General features: G+C 37.6%; 13 protein-coding genes across 13 annotated transcripts; 8 read left to right on the top strand and 5 right to left on the bottom strand.

The window, feature by feature from the left end:
- Positions 1-120: 120 nt before the first annotated feature.
- Positions 121-810, top strand: FDP41_008907 (uncharacterized protein; the record flags this gene model as incomplete). Its single annotated transcript, XM_044712809.1, has 1 exon — positions 121-810. One exon carries the CDS (start codon positions 121-123, stop codon positions 808-810), a length of 690 nt encoding a protein of 229 aa, XP_044557372.1.
- Positions 811-1,185: 375 nt separating this feature from the next.
- On the top strand, positions 1,186-1,911 carry FDP41_008906 (uncharacterized protein; the record flags this gene model as incomplete). The annotated part of the gene is made up of 2 exons (XM_044712808.1): positions 1,186-1,769; positions 1,890-1,911. The coding sequence occupies 2 exons, from the start codon at positions 1,186-1,188 to the stop codon at positions 1,909-1,911; spliced, it is 606 nt and encodes a 201-aa protein (XP_044557371.1).
- Positions 1,912-2,145: 234 nt separating this feature from the next.
- FDP41_008905 (uncharacterized protein) lies at positions 2,146-3,667 on the top strand (the record flags this gene model as incomplete). Its single annotated transcript, XM_044712807.1, has 3 exons — positions 2,146-2,211; positions 2,598-3,086; positions 3,146-3,667. 3 exons carry the CDS (start codon positions 2,146-2,148, stop codon positions 3,665-3,667), a joined length of 1,077 nt encoding a protein of 358 aa, XP_044557370.1.
- Positions 3,668-3,755: 88 nt separating this feature from the next.
- Positions 3,756-5,189, bottom strand: FDP41_008904 (uncharacterized protein; the record flags this gene model as incomplete). Its single annotated transcript, XM_044712806.1, has 6 exons — positions 3,756-3,917; positions 3,974-4,148; positions 4,221-4,414; positions 4,470-4,609; positions 4,681-4,726; positions 4,833-5,189. 6 exons carry the CDS (start codon positions 5,187-5,189, stop codon positions 3,756-3,758), a joined length of 1,074 nt encoding a protein of 357 aa, XP_044557369.1.
- A 250-nt stretch (positions 5,190-5,439) lies between these two features.
- Positions 5,440-6,813, top strand: FDP41_008903 (uncharacterized protein; the record flags this gene model as incomplete). Its single annotated transcript, XM_044712805.1, has 1 exon — positions 5,440-6,813. The coding sequence occupies one exon, from the start codon at positions 5,440-5,442 to the stop codon at positions 6,811-6,813; it is 1,374 nt and encodes a 457-aa protein (XP_044557368.1).
- Positions 6,814-7,037: 224 nt separating this feature from the next.
- On the bottom strand, positions 7,038-7,454 carry FDP41_008902 (uncharacterized protein; the record flags this gene model as incomplete). Its single annotated transcript, XM_044712804.1, has 1 exon — positions 7,038-7,454. The coding sequence occupies one exon, from the start codon at positions 7,452-7,454 to the stop codon at positions 7,038-7,040; it is 417 nt and encodes a 138-aa protein (XP_044557367.1).
- A 242-nt stretch (positions 7,455-7,696) lies between these two features.
- On the top strand, positions 7,697-8,964 carry FDP41_008901 (uncharacterized protein; the record flags this gene model as incomplete). The annotated part of the gene is made up of 2 exons (XM_044712803.1): positions 7,697-8,245; positions 8,413-8,964. 2 exons carry the CDS (start codon positions 7,697-7,699, stop codon positions 8,962-8,964), a joined length of 1,101 nt encoding a protein of 366 aa, XP_044557366.1.
- A 464-nt stretch (positions 8,965-9,428) lies between these two features.
- On the bottom strand, positions 9,429-11,410 carry FDP41_008900 (uncharacterized protein; the record flags this gene model as incomplete). Its single annotated transcript, XM_044712802.1, has 3 exons — positions 9,429-10,219; positions 10,414-10,960; positions 11,138-11,410. The coding sequence occupies 3 exons, from the start codon at positions 11,408-11,410 to the stop codon at positions 9,429-9,431; spliced, it is 1,611 nt and encodes a 536-aa protein (XP_044557365.1).
- Positions 11,411-11,729: 319 nt separating this feature from the next.
- Positions 11,730-15,217, bottom strand: FDP41_008899 (uncharacterized protein; the record flags this gene model as incomplete). The annotated part of the gene is made up of 6 exons (XM_044712799.1): positions 11,730-12,052; positions 12,152-12,231; positions 12,319-13,059; positions 13,153-14,790; positions 14,890-15,070; positions 15,130-15,217. The coding sequence occupies 6 exons, from the start codon at positions 15,215-15,217 to the stop codon at positions 11,730-11,732; spliced, it is 3,051 nt and encodes a 1,016-aa protein (XP_044557364.1).
- A 369-nt stretch (positions 15,218-15,586) lies between these two features.
- FDP41_008898 (uncharacterized protein) lies at positions 15,587-17,717 on the bottom strand (the record flags this gene model as incomplete). The annotated part of the gene is made up of 2 exons (XM_044712798.1): positions 15,587-16,497; positions 16,571-17,717. 2 exons carry the CDS (start codon positions 17,715-17,717, stop codon positions 15,587-15,589), a joined length of 2,058 nt encoding a protein of 685 aa, XP_044557363.1.
- A 289-nt stretch (positions 17,718-18,006) lies between these two features.
- FDP41_008897 (uncharacterized protein) lies at positions 18,007-18,681 on the top strand (the record flags this gene model as incomplete). Its single annotated transcript, XM_044712797.1, has 1 exon — positions 18,007-18,681. The coding sequence occupies one exon, from the start codon at positions 18,007-18,009 to the stop codon at positions 18,679-18,681; it is 675 nt and encodes a 224-aa protein (XP_044557362.1).
- A 287-nt stretch (positions 18,682-18,968) lies between these two features.
- FDP41_008896 (uncharacterized protein) lies at positions 18,969-20,594 on the top strand (the record flags this gene model as incomplete). The annotated part of the gene is made up of 1 exon (XM_044712796.1): positions 18,969-20,594. The coding sequence occupies one exon, from the start codon at positions 18,969-18,971 to the stop codon at positions 20,592-20,594; it is 1,626 nt and encodes a 541-aa protein (XP_044557361.1).
- A 191-nt stretch (positions 20,595-20,785) lies between these two features.
- On the top strand, positions 20,786-21,922 carry FDP41_008895 (uncharacterized protein; the record flags this gene model as incomplete). Its single annotated transcript, XM_044712795.1, has 2 exons — positions 20,786-20,812; positions 20,963-21,922. The coding sequence occupies 2 exons, from the start codon at positions 20,786-20,788 to the stop codon at positions 21,920-21,922; spliced, it is 987 nt and encodes a 328-aa protein (XP_044557360.1).
- Between the last annotated feature and the right edge of the window lie 94 nt (positions 21,923-22,016).

Raw genomic sequence — 22,016 nt, 5'->3', positions numbered from 1 at the left:
AGCCAGCATTATCTTAAATTGGCCGTTGTGGTTATTCCAGCAGCATTTTATCTCGGCTTGCAATATTTAGCAGCAGCATCATCATCACATATCTCTTTCTCTCACACATACACACTCATCATGTCATGGTTATTCGGTAAAAAGAAGAAGAAGGAAATTTCAGTCTCTCAAAAAACCGAAGACTCTACAAATAAATCCATAGAAAAGATGGATCAAACCATCTCTCTATTGGAAAAGAGGAAAAAGTTATTAGAGAAGAAAATGGAACAAGAAACTGAAAAGGCCAAGGACTTTATGAAAAAGGGTGACAAGTCCTCCGCAATGACGTGTTTAAAGCGTAAAAAACAATATGAAGTGCAAGTGCAACGTCTCGATCAACAAATTATGAATAATGAGCAAATGAAACTCACGCTAGAAAATGCTGCCACTGACATTGAGACTTTGAAAGCCCAACAACAAGCCGCCAAGACCATGAAACAAGTCTTTAAAGAAACTGGAGGAATTGATAAAGTACAAGACGTCATGGATGAAATTCAAGACACAATGGCTACGGCCAATGAACTGGGTGATGCACTTGCTCAAGATCTCGGAACAGGTCAAATCATTGATGAAGGAGAATTGGAGGATGAATTAGATATGATGGAACAAGAAGAGCTTGATAAACAAATGTTAGGTATGAAACAAACCAAAGTGCCAACAGGTCCACTCACAAAAGGCACTGCCACCACAGCTACTGCCTCGAAACCTGTTAAAACAGCCAAGGAAGTTGATGACGAATTGGCAGAATTGGAAGCCGAGTTGAATGCCTAATAACCTCTCATCACTGAAGCCAAATTTTCATCATCACTCAAAAGCTTTTTAATCATATGGCGTGGGATTTAATTTTCTCATGAGCACCAAATTTTCTCAATTTTCTCTACTGACGTTAAATATAATTGTGTCATCATATCATCCTTATAACACCAAATTTTCCCAATTAATTAAAGTTGGCTAGAGAAAATTGGCTGTACACAACAACAACACTCCAAAATCTTTGGATGTCTTGTTCCAAAAATTGCATGCAATTCTATGGCTAATTCGTATTTATTATCGGACCCATTAAAAAATCTTCTTTCACAACAATTAAAAATATTCTCTAATCATCGGGACACCATAGTCACGAAAACACACCTCTAATACTGAGAGATGAAATATTATTTTGCGGAAACGGTACCAGCTCAACTTGCAAGCGATTTTGAAACGTTACAAAAAGTAGAATTAGATACTTATAAACAATTAGTAATTGCGAGTGTGCGACTTATTTCGGGAGATTCAGAATTATCGTCAGTTCAACAATTACACGAAGCCTTAAACCCACTCTCGGAATCATCTGGAGTATCAACACAAAAATTAGCAAATCTCATACGATCGATCACTGTTTTTCTACAAGGAGTTTTGGGTAATAATTTAAAACCAGAATTTATTGAACAAGATTGTAAAAATCTCGGACTCGATGATGACAAAGCACAATTAACATGTCAACTGTGGAAGAAATATTTTATTGCTCTGAGTAGAGGAGTATTCTCTCAAACACTCTCCGTTCATCCATTGTTGGATTTAGATTGGAGATTTGGTGTGACTGCTTCGAGTAGTGAGCTCAATGAAGTGGGATCAACATTTTTACAACTCAAACTAACCATTGATGATGGTGGTAGAAGGGACGTATTTGTAGAAATGACGCTCCAACAATTTTATGACTTTCTGCATGAAATGGAGAAGGCACAATCATCGTAAGTTGTTTATTCATTTATTTATTTGATTACATTCATCATCAAAAATCATACCTTGAACAAATTGATCCTCCATTTGTCACAATGATTCGTATGATCAACTTGCACATCCTCCTAAAGAATTGAGTTTTTCACTCAATGAAGCTGTTCGTGAATCCTCAATATTTAATATAAACATCTTCAACAACCCATCACCTCTTACCTTATAAAAAAGGACTATCATCCCCTTTTTGCAGTGAAGTCGTCAATCATTGAGTTCATTAAAAAAAAATTGTTTGCTATTCCATCATCAGCCTGGCAGAGTAGCAGCAACATCTACAAATCATCACATAATATTTAGCACTCCCCACAATATAACACACTACCCCTCAACAGAATGAGTGAAGAAATCGATAAACACGTTCTCAGAAAGTACGAAATTGGTCCCAAGTTGGGCAAAGGTGTAAGTTTTTTCTATTAAATTGTTGTTGAGCCATGATGATGATGGATAACAATACAAAAACAACAACATTGAATATTTGAAACATCATGGTGGATCTTGTCATTGTTGGTTTTAATTGTTTTATAAACGGTTGTGTTTTGGACTTGTTGTGCTTTTGTATACAACAAATGCGATGGATTCCTATTCTTGTTCCATGATATATGACTTGATGATGGAATGATATATGATCTATCAACCTTCATTTGAATGTACATTACCTTCTTCCACATCGTCATCTATCTCAATCATTCTATCATTTCATCATCATAATGGGAACTCTACACGATCATATTATGAATATGTATTATTATTATTATTATTATCTATCATTCCAACAACACATGTAGGCCTATGGTATTGTGTGGAAGGCGGTCGATAAAAAGACAAGACAAACAGTCGCTTTGAAGAAAATCTTTGATGCTTTCCAGAATGCCACCGATGCGCAACGTACTTATCGTGAAATTATGCTTCTTCAAAACTTGCATCATGACAACATTGTCCGCTTGTTGAACGTACTTAAGGCAGACAATGACAATGATATTTACTTGATTTTCGAATTTATGGATACAGATTTGCACGCAGTGATCAGAGCTAACATTTTGGAAGAAATTCACAAACAATATAGTATTTATCAATTGTTGAAGACTTTGAAGTATATTCACAGTGCTAATTTACTTCACAGAGATATCAAACCTTCAAACTTGCTTTTGAACTCTGAGTGTCATATGAAATTGGCTGACTTTGGTCTTGCCCGAAGTGTCAGTTCAACAGACAAGGATCACGGTCCTGTGTTGACCGACTATGTGGCTACCAGATGGTATCGTGCTCCAGAAATTGTAAGTTGAAAATCATTATTGGTGTACAAATTGTTTGATTCAAAATTTTTGAATATCAGTTGTTGGGATCCACAAAATATACAAAGGGAGTTGATTTGTGGTCTGTTGGATGTATTTTAGGTGAGTTGCTAGGAGGAAAGCCAATGTTCCCAGGAACATCCACCATGAACCAATTGCAAAGAATTATTGCTGTCACAGGTCCACCAAGTCCAGAAGATATTGACGCAATTCAATCTGCTTTTGCTTCTTCCATGCTTGACTCTATTCCTGAAACTGAACAAAAGTCCTTACAAGAAATGTTTCCTAAGGCATCCGCAGAGGCTTTGGATTTATTAGGAAAGCTTTTACAATTCAACCCTGAGAAGAGAATTGATGCCGAGTCCGCTCTCAAACACCCATATGTTGCTCTTTTCCACAATCCTGCTGAAGAACCAATTTGTGACAAACCAATTTCTCTCTACTTTGATGACAATAAGAAATATTCTATCAATGAATATCGTGAAAAGCTCTACTCTGAAATTAGAAAGAAGAGAGAAAAGAGACGAGCTAGAACAAAGGAAGCAGAGGAGCAAAAGAAGTAATTAGATCCTGTACAGTAAATGTAGTAAATAGCATCAATTCTTTTTGACTAAACGGTGAAATGCTTTGTTTGGAAATTTTTGTTTTTTATTACGAAATGTCGTCATGTTGCAGGTGTGAAGAAAATTCTAATGTCATGTTTTCCACGTCAGAAGAAAGACTTTTCAATTGGCCGACAAGTAGACACATGCTCAGTATCTTTTTGAGAGCTTTTTTCTTCATTTCATCTTGTTGAGCATCAGGGCCCAGTATCTTTCAATAATGAAGTACAGTTTCATTATTCGCTATTGTGCATTCGAAATACTTACATTGACCAGTGCTCCTATTGAGCTAACTTGTCCCATGGTGTTGTCAGTAGAGAAAATTAGGTTTGTCAATCGAGCAGGCCCTTCATTCTTCTGAATAACATCTCGTGCCCTATCGTCTCGTGACAAATTTTGTAAACAACCTGCTGCCGAAGATGCTATCGAAGGATTTGTATCTCTATTAAGGATTTTTGACAAAACCAATGTATCATATTAATTCAATGTTGTAAAAAAAGATAAGATTACTTACTCCAATAAATCAATGATGGATGGAATTTGTTGTAAATTGTTGATGATTTGAACGACACAAAGCTCAGATGATAAATTATGAATGGTTCCGATGGCTTTCTTTTTTACCTTCTTGTTTTTTTCTTTCAAAAGTGGACATAACTTTTCAATGGCATTTGTTTCAACGATCATTTTCTTTCCTACATCCTTAAAACTCTGGTTCATTGTTCAACAATTTGTGAAAATTCTATTCGATCGGTGTGATACTTACAATACTGTGAAGAGCTCCGAGGGCTGCCACAAGGACTTGCTTATTGTCATGTTGCGACAACAAATCAACGAGTGCAGGTACACAGCTTGTACTTGATAGGGAGGAGACATTTCTTGCTTCGAAACATATATTAAGAAGAACTGTGTTTAACATAATTTTTTTGATAGCGAATAGTATAAATAATTCTGATTGATCGAATTCACAAACTCACCATTAGATCCTTCAGATGCAAGCTCAGTATTTTGTTCCTTATTTTCCTGTAATATCCTCGATATTGTTTGAATTAGCCGTATTGATATGTTTTCTCGATTTTGTTTCTTCAAAAGAATATCAAACTTTTATGTCAAAATCATCTCCTCTTACCTTCCTCGCCAGTATTCGTAATGTTTTCAAGCATTGTACAACAATTTCCTCATGATCCCGATGTAAATCGAGAACGTCTAAAATAATATCTGGATTATCAGTTTTTTTGCATTTGTAATTGGCTGATCTTTTCACCTCCAAATTGTTCCGAACAAATCGTTGCAAAGAAGCAAGAACTTTTGTTGAGCTGTGCATGTTTTGAACGAGTTGACTCTCCAATTCCGAAAAACTCAATCCCGATAAAGCTAAAGATTGTTTCTGCATTTCATCTATGGATGTCTTTTTACAAGAAGCATTTTCAAGCTCTTCATCGCCCGACCAAGGAACACACGAGGGCTGGAGGGATGAAGCTTTCATAATTTTTTTTTGTAAGGATTTTGGCGGCAACTGCTGAATTTGTTCGAGCAACACCGCATCATCGCTAGTTGGCAAGAAGTGGACACCCTTTAAATATGTGAGTGGGATTAATGTGTTGGTGTGGATCGATTTGTGACTTGATGAAATATATTCATGATGAAATTTATTATCATCATGAATTATTAAATTATTGAAATGATTTTTTCATTTTAAAATTCATCATCACGAATTATTTTTTTTGGAATTAAAAATGTCGCAAAATTCAAAGCTTGCAGGTTTGGATTTGATGAAACACTTTAGAGGTTTGGCCTCAAGGAAAGGAGCCTACATTCCTCCACTGGTTTATCAGGCCATGTTGAAGGTACCACCACCAGCAAAATATGGTATCCCTAGCGATATTGGAAAATTGAAAGAACTCAAATTTCCTGATGATTCATTGAAAGAAAAGATTGAAAAGATTTCCAAACACAAGAAGCAAATTATGAAGTCTGGATTTGCTCCACTTCCTTTCTGGTTTGCTAGAAAACTCAGAGATACTGCTCTTGTTAGAGTCCGTCAATTGATGGAAGAGGGACTCACCGAAGACGAAGCCATCAAAAAGTGGGACGAAGAATATAGCAGAGAAGTAGAAATTCAACAACGTGAATGTACTTTACTCTCGGAAGCAGCTCTCAAGAATAATGAAGTACTCTCCATGAATGATACACTTGCCATTCTCAAGACAATAAGAGATACACAGAGAGAGCATGATATCAGACAAGGAAGAAAACTCCGAAAAATTGTTGCCAAACTTGAAATTGAGAGAAGAAAATTGTTGGGTCTTGATATTGAAGAGTCTTTGCTCAGAGAGGCTGAATATGAAGCAGAAATTGAGTTTGATAAATTGTTGGATCCAAAACAAAAGAGCAAACGAAATGCTATCAAAATTGAACAACGTGTCAATCAAACAGTACTTCGTAAGATTGCTCAGGCTATTGAAATTGAGAAAGTTGTTTTGGAAATTAGAGAATTGAAGAGACAATATGGCCCTCCAAATGCTGCTCTTTCAGATGGTCCTCACATTTCACCATTTGATTTTATTGGAGCCTACGTGAAGGCCTTTGACGTGAACAAGATTGGAGCCACAAGCGCAGAGTGGGGTAAAGATCGTGAAATTTATAGTGCATTTGTGAATGGACAAAAGGTGCACGACATTTTGAAGGAAAAGTATGAATTACTGAAGGATAAATTCTCTCGTTTTGCTCGATTGAAGGAAGTGAGAACAGACTTACCCAAGTTTTTGGCTGCTTTGGATGTTACAAATTCTTCCAAACCAACATCAGAGGCTGATGCCGCAATTTCCAAATATTCTAAGAAGCATTCAGGAGATGATCTTACAAGATTGTTGAACGATTTGGGTATTGAGCCAATCGATTTGAGCCCTGTGGTTGATGAATTGAAGAAATTCTCATGGCAAGGATGGAATAAGTTGAAGGAGGATCAAGGCAAGATGGAGGAGTTCTTCCTCATGCTTGAACTTGGATGTTATATTTACAACACTAGTTTACTGAACAGTTACACACCAAAATATATTTTGAAGGCACAAAGCAATCCTTCAGACTTTGTGAGCTATTTGAAGAAGTAAACTGATAAAAGAAAGGCTAAGGAGTAATATTAAATATTCGAAATAACTTTACGGAATATTTCAGGTTGAGTAATTCCAAGTTTGTTAGATTATTTTCTTCAACAATCACTCAACTAGGAATGATGCTCTATGGTGTTTGTTGAATGACGACTTACAGGACCAACCTCTTCGTGACATTGTGGCATTAACCATAGGCAACCAAGGAGTTGAGCCTAATAATCTTTTTATTGCTCGTGGTAATGATTCGCGCCGAAAGTGGGGTCTGGTAAAGCAATATTTCTTGTTCTATTTGTGTTCAAACTATGATTTCTAAACATTCCACCAACAAACTCTTTTGAGAACGAATGAGAGCTTCCAAAATATTCGCTCGGTCTATGAATTTCCGACGCCTTTTTAGAGCCGTACATGGAATTTGAGGTAGTATACAAAGGGTTGTTATTGTTCTTTCGGGCTTGAGTTTGCAAAATTTGAGTATTTCCGGTTTGGCTCGCTGTCTTGTTGACGGGATTTGACTGTCCCGATGATTCATTTAATCGAAGCGTTCCATTCTCCTGTACCACCGATTGTGTGTTGGTGGGAGTCTGTTTCAACTCCAATCGAAGAGGAGTGATGGTTGCCGAGCTTGTTTGAAGTTGAGGCATTTTAAATAAATTGATGTTTTGAGGTTTTGTTGTAAAGCCAAACCGTAAGTCGTTAATTTTGGCGCAAAAAATTGTTGAGATGTTTTAAGCACGATCATTCTTTTATGGTCAGTCGTGTTTATTGTGAAATGAGTGGGAGACAAATGGTCAATGAGAGGAATGTTTTATATACCACAATGATGATTAAAGGGGTTTCAGAGGTTCATGTCAACTTTTGATTGAAAAAAACCAAATAATAAAAAATGGGAAGAAACTCGAGAGAGAAGCGCGACATCTTTTATCGGAAAGCAAAACAAGAAGGCTGGAGAGCGAGGTCAGCCTATAAATTACTTCAAGTCGATGAAGAATTTAATATATTTGAAGGAGTGAAGCGAGCTGTGGATTTGTGTGCTGCTCCGGGATCATGGTCCCAAGTATTGCAAAGGAAATTGTTGAAGAAATTTAGGGAAGAAGGAACAAAATTAAAACATTTTAATGAAGAGGATTTTAGTGATGATGAAGAAGAATATAATGGAATTGCTGATGAAGCGGAGGAGAGGAGTGATGAAATTCATCATGAAGCGATTTCTTCATGCTCCGAGCATGCAAGCCCTGCAGTGGTTGACATTCATGAGAAGGATGAGGAAGATGCAATTATTGTGAGTGTGGATTTACAAGAAATGGCTCCCTTGGAAGGAGTGATTGAAATTCAGGGTGATATTACGAGTGAAAAAACAGCGGAGGAAATTGTACATCATTTTCGAGGAAAAAAGGCTCAGTTGGTGGTTTGTGATGGAGCCCCTGATGTTACGGTATGTTTATGTTGAAGAGGAATATTTGTGCAATTTCAAAAGAGAATTTCGTGATATTGGTTGTCAACTGACATGCACAACCAAGGACACTAAACTTTTATTTATTACTCATTGCAAATACTTTGGAACTACATTGTAAAACAATTATTTCAAAATTCACACAATAGGGAATGCACGACATTGATGAATATATTCAATTACAACTCATTCTAGCAGCTCTCAATATCACCACACACGTTTTGGAAGAAGGTGGCTGCTTTGTGAGCAAAATATTTAGAGGAAAAGATATTACACTTCTTTACGCTCAATGTGGCGTATTTTTTGAAAGGGTCTATTGTGCCAAACCAAAGTCTTCAAGAAATTCATCTCTCGAGTCCTTTGTGGTTTGCAAGGGATTTAAGCTCCCTCCAGGTTATGTCCCAAGAATGGTTGATCCCTTACTCGACTTTCAATACAATGAAGAACAATCTGAACAACAAGATAGCAATGCGACATTTTCTCAAAATGGAGGACCCATGTTAGGAGCTGATCGATATATTGTGCCATTCTTGGCATGCGGAGATTTGAGTGGATTTGACAGTGATCGAACCTATTCGATTGGTGCTAACGAAGAACTTGGAATGAAACCAATTCAACCACCCACAAATCCACCCTATAAGAAGGCAGTCGAGTTGAAAAGAAGTAACAATAACCTGAAAGTGGACTTGATGTTTAAATAGACCAACTTTTTGTTCTTGCCATGGAAAGAACTCTCTGTTTTTTATTCACTTCTCCTTATTCGACAATATGATTTTCACAAATTTTCTTCCAATTATTTTGTTACTGATGAAAAGAAAAGGCCTTCTTTGAAATGGGTGTCTGTTAATTTATTGACGTCATTGCCATTGGCAGACGACAAAGAACTTTCAAACGGTCTTTTCCTAAAAACTGGACTGTTGGTGTGACACAGTTCTGCGAGTAAACCCTTTTCCTTCATATCATTCTGAGAGAATTTCTATCACTGAGAAGACATAATCTTTCACAACAATTATTGCATTTTATTGGAAACACGAAACGACATCGTTGAGGTGGTGAACATTTTTTTCAAACCTTAAAAAAAATTGGGAGTAGCAACACGCTCGCTGAATAATGTTCAGAGACAAGTCAAAAACTCTTACCCTTATCTAATTGAGTGGAAGTGTTCTTATCTTCTTCCACCTCTGGAAGAACCGCCACTTCGGAAACCGCCACCTCTGGACCTACCTCCTCTAAAACCACCTCCTCCTCTTTGGTAGCTTCTTCCACCTCGGAAACCACCTCCTCTTCTTGGAGAGGATGCAGATCGGCGAGAATAACCTCTGGAGCTTCTTCCACGAGAGCTTCTGCTCATTCCACCTCTTCTGCTACCTCGTCGTGAGGAGAATGATCTGTTGTTGTTGCTTCTTCTTCTTGATGAATTTCCTCTTCTTCCACCTCGGAAACCACCACCTCTAGAGGATGATCTGTTTCTTCTTGAGTTTCCTCCTCTTCGGTTACTGTTTCTTCCGTAACGACTTGATCTAGAAGCACCCCATCCTCCTCTTCCACGTCGGGAACTTGCTCCTCTTCTGTTATTACCATTTCGTGCAGCATTATTACTTCTTCCCCATCTTCCTGGCAATCCTGGGAGAGAGAATCCAAATGATTTACCTGTAATGGCAGCCTTCAACGAGGAAGCACCATTGTAGAAACCGCTTACTGCATTGTACTTAGTCTTCCAATCTCCTCTTTTAAAGTTACGTGCTCCAATCTTGGCCAATCGTCCAATTTGTCGAGCCTTTTGTCTCCAATTTCCACTTGTCACGTAACGAGTGGCAGATTTCAAACTGGATTTGAGAGCAGCATAGTTTCTTGGAAGACGAACGTTGGGGGCCAAACCAACAGCATTCAAACCTGACTTAATGGAGGTCACTCCACCAATCACATTGTTCACGACGTTTAAGGTCTTTCTCACCGCTGTGTGAATGATTTCACGAGTATTGCACGAGTTATTGCAGCAGGTTGATATTGAATTGATATTGAATTTGATCAATACGCCATTGAATGTGTATCAAATATATTATTGATCGTTAATGATGCATTGTTCAAAGCATGTCAAATTGATGAAGAAAGGTCAATGACAACGTTCATAGCTCACACAAAAAACATACCTTGGAATGGTTTGGACTTGACCACTGGAGCAATCTTTTGAGCTACACGATTCTCTATAGGAGCAATCTTATCACGAGAAAAGTTTGAAATGGAGGTGCCAGTTTTACGAGCAAAAAAGGCAGCACCTTTCAAACCCACACGATCCAAAGCATTGGCAGCTTTGCCACTAATGAAATTTCCAACCTTTGAAATCTTTTCATGATAAGTTCCAATGTTGTTGGCCACGTTCATGGCAGCTCCAGCAACTCTCAAAGCGACAGTGATCCATTCAGAATCGGCCTCTTCTTCATCATCTTGGAGTTCTTTGAGAAGAGCTGCAGTGTCAGCCGAGTCGGAATCAGCAGCTACTTGTTTCGTTTGGGATGGTCCTTGTTGTGCAGTTGATGGAGCTTGTTGTTCATTAACGAATTGTGAGAGTTGAGTCTTTAACAAGTCCATTCTTGGATGGCTTGATTTCTTGGTCAAGTATTTGACAATCTTCAACAAGACTTTCTTAAAGTCTGAAATTTCTTGTGAGTTGTTGTCATTGGTGATTTGATCGTAGAGCTATTTGCATGCGAAAATATTGTAGCACCATTCGTCGATCATTTCATTCATGAACGGTACATGTCAAACATTGCACATGAAGGAAATTTCATATAATCATCACATTTTCCACACGACAACAAAAAGTTAGTTCGATAAAAAACAATCATCATCATCAGTGTCACTAAACAAACATACATCTTTCACATCCTTCGCAAAGTTCAAGTATTGTTGTGCTAATTCAACTTCCTCCTCTCCGGAAACTGCTTCCTTTAATGAAGACACAATATCTGCATCGACCACTCCTTTGGCATCAGGCAAAAAGAAATTGAGAGCTCTCAAACCCTCGAGTTCAACACTTGGTCTTCTGTTTTCGGTGGCACCGGCAATAGTTGCGACGAGTACGGTTGACAACACCAACAAACAAGCAACGAAAACGCCACCTGTCGTTCTTCCCTTAGTGTAGGACATTTTTTCAATGATGTTTTTCTAATGAAGGAGAATTAGGCCGACTATATTTGGCCAAACAGTCTGAATTTGAGAATATTGATCAATCGCAATTATAATAATCAAAGGGCAATAACAAATTGTCTTATTGTAAATTCAATACTTATTTTAATCAAAGAGCAATTATTGCCCAGGATGAAATGTGCTGCATGCTCTTCAGACACACTACTGTCCTTCCTTTCTCACAAAGCAAGACAAGCCAACAGACTTAGTTGCAGGATGGATTTAGACACCATGCAAATTGATAGTGTGCATTCGAAATGCAAAACACACATTTGTAAATTCAATTTGGTAAGGTTGCATTCACTTGTCCTTCAATCCATCGATTGAGAGGATAATCACCACAACTCTTAATCAGCTCTCTTGTCGTGCGAACGATACTATGGCAAGTCACAAACGAATAAGGGCATTCAATATGTTGAACCAATCCACCGTCAATGTCTATTTGTGCCACCAAGTCTACGGCTGGCTTAACGCTCACACTGTAGCTGTCAATGTTGTCTTGAGTGATATCAAATTTCATTCTTGACAGCATGACACCTGGTCCTGAGAAGGTGACAGCTTGGACTGCATTACGACTTCCTACAATTTTCGCAAGACCACCACCTAAAAGAATGACCAGTGTTGGGTGAATTGTTAGAACGTCGTTATTGATAATTATTTCGTATAATTGAAAAGAGCAAATCATTAGTTACTACTACATACCCAAACTATGTCCACACAAAATGATATTTCGATCTTTTTTAGCATCAGCCACATAGTCATCCAAAATTTGATAATAATATCTGTGTAAAATGTTGTAAATAAATTCATTCATGGTTTGTAATGATGAATTTTCAAAACATGTTTTAAAGTTGTAACTAATGACATACCTTGTTTCTTCGAGGGTTGAATTTGGATTTTGCTGAACCATGGTCAACTTTTCCATTTGTGAGACATACCAAACAATATTTGTGAGAAGTGGCTGTGGCCACACAGCGAATGGACCAACAACTGCAGCTATCTGCAATAGACCTGCTTCCTTCCAAACATCAAAATCTTGAACCACATCTCTTGGAATGGTCGTTCCTCGTACAGATATGATGGACAAATTCTTCGATGGCACATAGAGATCAAAGAAGTTGATGGTTTCATTCTCTCGATGTCTCACATAACATCCTTGACACGAGGGGAACCATGTTCGTAAGTCATGAGAAAAATAGGGATCAATCTCGTAGGATAATGCACTCAAGAGGGCAAAATCTATAAAGCTGTAGCCATGCCATGAATTTGCACAAATATCGAATTGTTTGACTGTTTCATTTGGATGATATCCAATGCGGCTCCAATACAAATCATCGCTACTAGCAGAAGCATTTAACCCTCCCAACACAAATACAGCTCCCAAAATGAATAAGAATACAATAAAACAAGCAAACAAACTGTCAGCTGCATCAATGTCAACACGCATGAATAATACAAATGAAATGAGAAAGAGTAGGATAATAAGGCAAACACCTGAAATCCATCCAATAAAGTAGAATGTGAAAACGATCAATAATATCAATGAAACCATAATAGATAGTTGGAAATATAAAACTGTCAAAAATCTGAAAAAGGTGGATTCATGCTCACTTCAATAATAAATTCCACATTTTTGTTTGATGATAGATTTTCATTGTTGAGAGAATATGATATTTCCTTCACATGTTGTGTATCATACTTACCAATGGTAGTGAGGTGGAATGTTGTTTCGGTAGTAACTTGATTTTTGTGACAAATGATTAAATGTCAAGCTTGAAATAGAAGTTCTCTGGAGAGGTGGAGTTGCCATTGGGATTTCTTCAATATCAACTTGGCTACTCTTTTGAGAAAGAATGTGAATGGATTCGGAGGCATTTGTGGTTTTTGAGATGACGGCAGGTACATTATGATCCTCGTCAGTAGGCTCATTGTACAAATCCTTAATGAAAGCAGAACTCTCAGGCTCTGAAGTTTGTTCGCTCTTTAGGGAAGTTCTCCCAAAGCATGCCAATATCTTATCCCACCATTTGTGTAAATTAAATCTAAGTACTTGGAAGATATAGACCAGTAAACAGAAGGACCAAGGAATGAAAAAAGTTAAATACGTCTCTGTAAATTTGAAAGTAATACATAAAGCAATGACCACAGTGAAAGTGAAAAGTAAAAATTTGGATGCCTTATAAATGACGTGTGGAGAGTGATAAAACACCTCTTCAACAAAGGTGATATACTTATCAAGCCAGGCGACGATTCTGAACCGTTCCTTATTTTGAACCTTCTTTTCGTTGAACTTCCAACATGCGATGAGCTTGTCTTTTGAAGGCATGTGAACGGGAATGAAAAAGTATCTCTCAGAGAAGGTGTTCACAACAAGACATACAAGAACTACAGTGACTATTAAAAATACTTCAGAAATGTGAAAAACTCCTAATAAGCAAATGACTAATACCATCAGTCCAAAAGTTAGTAATGCCCAAAAGTAGCTCATCTTCAAGCTCATTTTGCGTTTGTCTCTGTTCTCATGATCATTTGTATTGGGCCGTATACACTTTTTCAATGTATAATAAATTGCTGTAAAGGAAGGAAACTTGATTCCTGCCAAACAGCAATACCAGGCTAATATGACCCATACATTTCTTTCCTTTTCGATTTCATATAATTTTTCACTTTGGTGGGTCAATTCGTCTTCGTCTTGATCCTCATCTTGATATTTTCTATTGTATGCACTCGAATTGAGTGTATTAATGTCACGAGACGAAGGGCTAACATCTGTCATGATCTTGTCGCTAATATATTCAAAATCAGATTTGGAACTTAGGGAGCTTGAAGATCTTGGACGAGTGATAATTGGACCTGTAGTTTGTTCTTGGTTGGTCTCAATATTTTCTTGATTAATCTGTGACGTTCCATAACTACTGTTATTAGCACCTAACTTTGAAATTGATAATTTTCTAACTTTTCGTTCGGTATTAAAATATTCGGTAGCTCTCAATTTTTCAAAGAAGTCTCTTCTTCCAACAACAAACATGATTAATCTTTTCCAATTTTCAACCAAACTTCCAATCCACCAAGTAATGACAAATATGAAACTGAATAAAAATCCAGAAGTTATAAAATTTTGGAAAGCAACAGAAAAATTAGATAAAAAGTCTTTCGTTGGTGTAATAAATAGCGTAAGAATAGCAATAAACACTGGAAGTAGTTCAAGAAATAAAATTAATAGTGCCTGAAAGGAGATATCGATCCAACGAGGAGCTTCTCCACATGGACAACATGGAAAGGAGTGAATAAAGGATCTGAATTTTTTGGTAATGTGCATATACTGATCTTTTGACCAAATACTTGAATAAAATTATATTGGATAGATACGTAATTATTATTATCGTCATGATTTAAATCCAAATTTTACCATTTTCGAGAACAATTCTCTCCCAACTTACATTCTCACCAATTGAACACATTTGGCAATAATGAGAGAAAACACAAAGCAAGAGACTCCGATCATTCCGATGACTGAAAATTGAATACAAATTCTTCCCGTGTATGAATACACTTCCCTCGTGTCCACATAGTGGAAAACATAGAATAATTGTAGTCCGAATGAAATACCCTCCAACAAGACTTTCATGATTTGCCATCATAATGTTAAATTCTATGATCGTGCTCTCCAATGTACATACCCAAAAAAGCAGTAAGTCCAACATTGTAGGTCAAGTAGAGTCTTCGGAGGAGCATAAACCAGCTCCTATGCAGTTGTTGAATCAACATTGTTGTTTCATTAATTATTTTGTTATATTAGGATGTATAGAGCAGACGGGGAATTAATAATTTCCAATACGATTGTTAATGATCAAAGTTATCAAAGACTCTCGATCGATAGCTCTAAGATTTTTTCCGATAACCACAATACCTCCCGAGATTGAGACAAGATTTTTTGTTTCGATTTGTGAGATGTGACTGAGAGTGAATGCCGTGGTGAGGGTCAACCACTGTCATGGCCACTTCGTCTTGGTGTTGCTGATGAGACAACTTTGGGTGATGGGACAAACATGAGCATTCCATTATTTCGCATCTAAAATTCTAATACCTTTACTGGCTGATGATGCACCAAAGCGACGGTTAATTCCACGCACAGTTTTAGTCCAGCTTTATGTATTCCATTTCTTCGAAGGAGGTTTCAGAAGCTTGGCTTGATTGGGCTAGGGGATTTTCTTGTTTTGAGGAAGTTTGAATGTGGAAAATGGAGAAGAGTATTGCTTTCAAGTCCTTTTTTTCCTTCAATTTTTGTTGGGAATTCATTTTCATCAGCGCAGACTTTCGTTTCCGCTTCATGAGACGAATTCCTTCCTCAAGCTCTTCGTTGGAATATTGACGGAATGAAAATGCTCTCCATTTCAACCTTTTGAAATTTGCAATTCTTTCTGGCACTCTTAATAGGCACAAAAAGGCTACAACAATGATAATCATTGGAAAATGTTTCAAAATTTGAGTCACAAAACCTAGACCAGGCTGTAAAATGTCAAAATCCAAAATGCCAACAACATGGAAAAAAGCAACGCCATCATCACTCTTAATTTCAATAAGCTGCAAAAAATTGTAACATAAAGAAGGAATAGCTCTGCATATTAATGAGGCTGAAAAATACAAGGAATAGGTATCTGTGTTGTAGGGCATCATTTTGAATATAGTCCATAGCTTTACCTTAAACAACCCCGCAAGCATCAAAAATGAAATAGAAATAATCATTAACAGTGAAACAATTTGTGTTGCTGCTCTATTGCCGCGAAGGCGATCTATGATTTCAAAGAATATTGAAGAACCTCGTTCATCAATAAGAAGAGCTAAATTTGGAGTCAATTCGCTCCAAAGAATGGCCAATCCAAACACACCCAGTAACAATGCCAAGGTTTTCCTAAATAGCCAATGAATGTAACGGTAGTAATAGTAGAGTATTCGATTGACAATTGGTCCATGTGTTGAAAATGCAGATATAATGGTCTTTTTGTGCAGAGGATGGTTTGATGGATAGGTGCAACTACGAATGACATCTGTGTGTTGTAAACGTCAGTAAAAATAATTGTGGTTAAAAAGAAGTAATGAACTGCAACACCAACCCCTTACCTTGATAATAAAACGTTTCCCTTAGCTTTTTATCCCATTCATACTTCTTCGATCGGTATTCTCTGGAGGCTCTCTGAATTTCACTATGCATTTTCACACATGTAGAGCGAGAACACATCTTGTTTTTACTCTCTTCGGGACATATTCTCTTTTCAGAACCAACCTCCAAAAATTTGTCATATGTTTGTTTGTTGTATGTGCTGCATTCCAAAATATGGAGATTGTTCACTTTTTTGGTCAGGCTGGGAAATTCTTCCATGATGTACTCACAAGTTTGTGTCATTTGGTTCAAATACCATATGAACTTGTGGTTACTATCCACAATCTTTAGCACTTCCTTAACAACAACAATCATCTCTACCAAGGCTCTCTCCTCCTTTTTAAGTTTAGTTCTTTTTTCTGGAGCTTCTATACAGTTCCATTTGATGGTTCTTTCAATATTAGCTTTTTTCCAAAGAGTTCGAGGAGCTTTGACAATTCCATAACCCAAGAACAGTGACAGCAGCACAAGACCAGCAAAATTTGAGAGTGAAACAGCCACACTGACCAGAAATGAAAATGTCAAGAGGGAAACGTCCCTAATTGCAAGGTAAATGACGAATACTGCAATACATACACCTGCCACCAAGCCCATAATCAAATATGTGACTATGTTTGACAAGATAGCCCGTATAAGCTTTCCAATCAAAGAAAATTCCCCAGTGTATGCATAGCTCTGTAAAATTGGAAGAATAATCCATGAGAGAATTTGTAAAGTCCAATAAATGATGTTCCAACACCACACAAGAGCTTCATCTGGCAAAACTCCTGGCGAAGCCAAAGCAATACTGACGTCCAATGTTATGAGAGATACTGAAATGAACAGAAGCGTATAATTCAAATATAAGGGAATATAGAGAAAAAACGAAACGTATTTTCTACTTTGATACGTGTACCAAATGACGAGAAATGCCAACACTGCAGCCGCCAAAATGGTTATTACAAGGGAAATATAAAAAAACCATTCATCTGTTGCATGAACTCTCTCGGAATAGGTAGCATTAAGGGTCATATTGAACGTGAAGGGAATCCCCGAAATATTCAAAGCCCACAAATCCAAAGAGGAAGGATCCTTACTTGTCGTACTTATTGAGACTGGCAGCGACATATTTAAAATGTGTTCCTCCTCTGATTGTTGTTGTTAAGTTTGTTGGGGTCCAATATCCATGACGGGTGTTCTTTGGAAGAACTGGACCGGTTCGTTGATGAGAGAATATTTTTTTGAGCTTTTCGGATAAAAAAAAGCTCACGTATTGCAACTCATTCTGCTGAAGTTTAATTCATAATTATTTATATCACAAGTTGAAAATTAAACTTCAGCAGCATGATGAAGACGAAAGTGAACACAGCGCCGTTTATAATCGTCGAATTCGTTTGACATTTTTTGCAACAAAAAAATGATTTCCTCTTCTTCCAAAGTTCAACAACAACACCACACCTCCTACCGAACCAAGAAACAAGTGAAACGCCTTTCTCTCTCAAAATTCAACCAACGAATTGTGAAGATCATGATCGTTGGAAATGGGTCTACCGGAAAAACTTGTCTATTCACGAGACTTTCTCAACAACGATTTCCGGGAGGTGTCGACGAGTATATTCCTGTAACAGTTGATCCTTGTACTCAAACTGTCAATCTTACAAAACATGTCCCTAGTGAACTTTCCTTTACAGTTGAATTAATTGATACTGCAAGTGGAGAATACTATCATACGATCCGAGAACATACCTATGCTCAAGTAGATTTAATACTTGTTGCCTATTCTTGTGTGGATTCCAACTCTCTAGAAAATGTCACCTATTCATGGATACCTGAAGCAAGAAATCACGCTCCTCAAACCCCAATCATTCTAGTTGCAAACAAAATTGATTTAAGAAACAATCAAGAGGTCGTCTCACGGAAACAACCAATCCCTTTCGAAGAAGGAGAAAAGGTTGCAAAAAAGAATGGTTGTATCTCGTTTTTGGAGACTTCTGCATTGAGCGATGAAGGTTGTAGTGATTTTTTGGAGATATGTGTTAAGGCAGTTATGCTTTCAAAGAACGAAGAGAGTTCTTCTTGTTGTCTGCAATAGATATTTTGACATTTCACGACCAAATGTTCCATATTATGCTGGATTTGGTTTACGACTTCGGCTGGAAAGCTCTGTAGTGAATGACATAAGGTCGATGGGGAGTCAAAAAACTCTCCAATAATGTCCGTCACCACCTGCGTAGCTATTTAGATTTTTCCACATGCACTTCACAATCTTCAACTGGATATTGCAAAGGTGTAAGTAACTTACTTTCAAATCCTGTTGAAAGTCCTTGTGTCAGAGATTTCCAAATTCGTCGTCAACAAAAAAAACGTTAGAAAAAAAAAATGATGCAAATCTCTCGAAAACGAAGAGATTCGCTGGGAGGAGCTGGCTCTGATTTAATGGTTGTTCTCGATAGGACATCATCATTCGGCAGCAGCATTAATAACCACCATCATCATAGTTTTCTTCAACAAAGGCATGAACTACAAACGCACCGCTCTCATTACGGAAATGATAAGGAAAATAAGGAAGACTCTTCAAATCATCGTTCGGATGCCTGTCATCATCATTCTTCTATCAACGATATTAGTTCAGTAGTACATACGGACGAGGAGAGAATGAATCAGTTATCTCGGGAAACAACATCAACCGTTGAAGGAACAAATAATAATAGTATTGATCATGACACTCCATCGTCGATGGATCATGACCACGATTACAACGAAGATAGAGATAGTGTATTGATGTTGGACAGTGATGAAGAGGCATACAACAATAATGATGACTCTGAGTTCGTGCATCACAATAATAAGGTAAAAATATTTCCTTTCCTTGATGATGACATTTCATCACCCTCAAAAAAGAAGTATAAGAAGAAATCAAAATCTTCATCACATCAAAACCAACAAAAATACGTTCAATGCCATGACGATCAATCGAGTAGAATAATTTCAAAGCAACTGGAAAAATCCTCTCGTATCAAACCACGAGTTGAACTTGGAAGAATTAGCCCTTCTCCATTTAGCGTTTGCTCTCCTCCTCCCGTCCTTCGAAAAAGCCCAGCCCTTCCTATTGACACTTTTCACAACAGCTCTTTCACAAACAAAAAAAACCAGCAAGAATCAAAGTCTCATCTAATATCAAGTTTGGAGAAAGCACTTTCTGTCAAACTCCCCCAACAAAGTTCACTTATTCAGCATCAGCGTAATCTCTCGACCACAATCAAAACCAATGAAAGTCCCCTTAAACAGCGACCGCTTTCTATGAAAGTTGGTAAAAGCTCGAACAACACAAAATCTGATTCATCTAAGAGACCTCAATCTTCCTCCTCCTCCATCTCCCAAAAACATGTAAATATTTTGAGTCATCCCAAAGAGCCGCTCCCTGAGGATTATGTAGGCTCTACTCTTTGCTCTGTTAGCTCGAAAATTCAAGCCAAACACAAGGAGCATTTCTCACTTACCACCAATCCAATTTTGATTGTAGCCAATAGGAGCCAATACCAAGAAAAAGTTAAAGGAGTATCCCTCAATACTCAGAAATCCTCCTCTGAGAAGCATCAACTTCCTCCCACCGTACGAAATATTATTCGTGACTCTTCGATACCTACCGTGTCACCTTCATCATCACTTCACCTTCCTCAACCACCAAAGAAAAAGCGTCTAACTCCAGCAGATTTAGGTTTTTCGTATGACAAGAGTGCGGATTTAGATCGAGAGTTACCTGCCTCATGCTCCTTAAATACTAAGAAAGTCATAATGCAAACCCTCATCAATTCATGGATCGGTATTGGTTCTCCACTTACAGATGATTTACGAAAACCCTTGAATGTAAAACCCAGTAAGATTATTTCCACCAACACAGAAGAACGAAGGAAAGAGATTCTCAAGCTCATGTTTAAAGATAGACAAGCTAGTGTTCAAGCCAAGCTCAGCAGTAAGAATAAGGACAAAAACAAGTTATCTTGAGGTATTTTTTGACAATAGTTATTCATTTGAGAATTTTGGCATTGGCATGGACATTTCGGCACTCACAACAATAATTGATACATGTGTATGTATGGCAATGGTATCAATGGATTTCTCCTTCTTGTTGCTGTTATCAAGGTCCGAACCAGAACCCACAATGAACCTCTGCTGACCATTAAGGCGCAAAAAAAATGAACAACCGCTTAAAAGAATTGAGGGTAAGGGTTTTGATTTTCAAATTGGATACATGGACGGGTGATGTGTTTTTTAAATCTTGATGATGAAACACATAAAAACTTGGGAAATATTGCAACTTAACGTTCCATTCCCAATAAACGGAAACCTTTCATCAATTCAACCACCAACAGAAAAAAGCACAAGGCCGAGCCGATGATCTGGATGATATTACTCTCCAAGAGAAATATGAAATCGGTGATTTAGAGCATGCAGAAGGAGGTTACGCCGGAGGAAGACTCATCCCCAAAGAGAGTGAATTTGTTTCCGACTTTTTGAGCCAAGTAACTGAGATCAAAATCCGTATCAACAAAATTGATGAAAACGCCACGCTCATGGAAAAGACTTACAACAGCATCATTGCCGAGGTGAAAAAGGAATCGAATACAAAGGCGTTTAAACAAAAAGTTGCAACCATTTCCGATGAAATTGATGCAGATATGAGGTTTGTAAAGAGAAGTTTGGAAGAGATGGCTCAGACCAACAAAACTCTTGAGGAATTTTCTGCTGAGAGAAGAATGAGAGAAAATCAACAAGCCTCACTCACCCAAAGTTTTTTCTCTGTGGTTCAGAGGTTTAATGGCATTCAGGCCGCTTGCAAAGCCAGATACAAAGATGACCTAATGAGAAATTTACGCAACATTTATTCTGAGGAAGAAAAATCTGACGAAGAGTTGAATGAAATGATTGAAACTGGACAAATTCAAGAGGGTAATCTCTATGGAAAGTATTTGCTGAAAAATTCTGCGCAGAATACTATCAAGGCAACCTACTCAGAAATTAAGGAAACACATGAAGACTTGAAACGATTGGAATTATCAATGAATGAATTACAAGACATGTTTCGAGACTTGCATACTCTAATATTGATGCAACAAGATCTTATTGACAATATTGAAGATAACGTATTAAGGAGCATTGATTTCACTGAGAAGGGAGTGCAAAACATCAAAACTGCCAAGAAAATTGGTGACAAGACCAGAAATGCTAAATGTGTGCTGTTGGTGATTGTTGTAGTCATTGCCATTGTGGTCATTCTCATTGCTGCAGGAGTCATTGCAGTGGCTGTTCCGTTGGGCATACTAAAGAAATAGTAATCTCAACATCAAATGAATTTTTTTCATTGCCATTTTGAAACCACTCATGAGATTAAGCCAATCACAGTCTCCCACAATAGAAAGAAAGAAT

This window comes from Naegleria fowleri, assembly GCF_008403515.1.
Source record: "Naegleria fowleri strain ATCC 30894 chromosome Unknown tig66, whole genome shotgun sequence".
Lineage (NCBI taxonomy): Eukaryota > Heterolobosea > Eutetramitea > Acrasida > Naegleriidae > Naegleria > Naegleria fowleri.
This window is presented reverse-complemented; position numbering and strand designations above follow the sequence as displayed.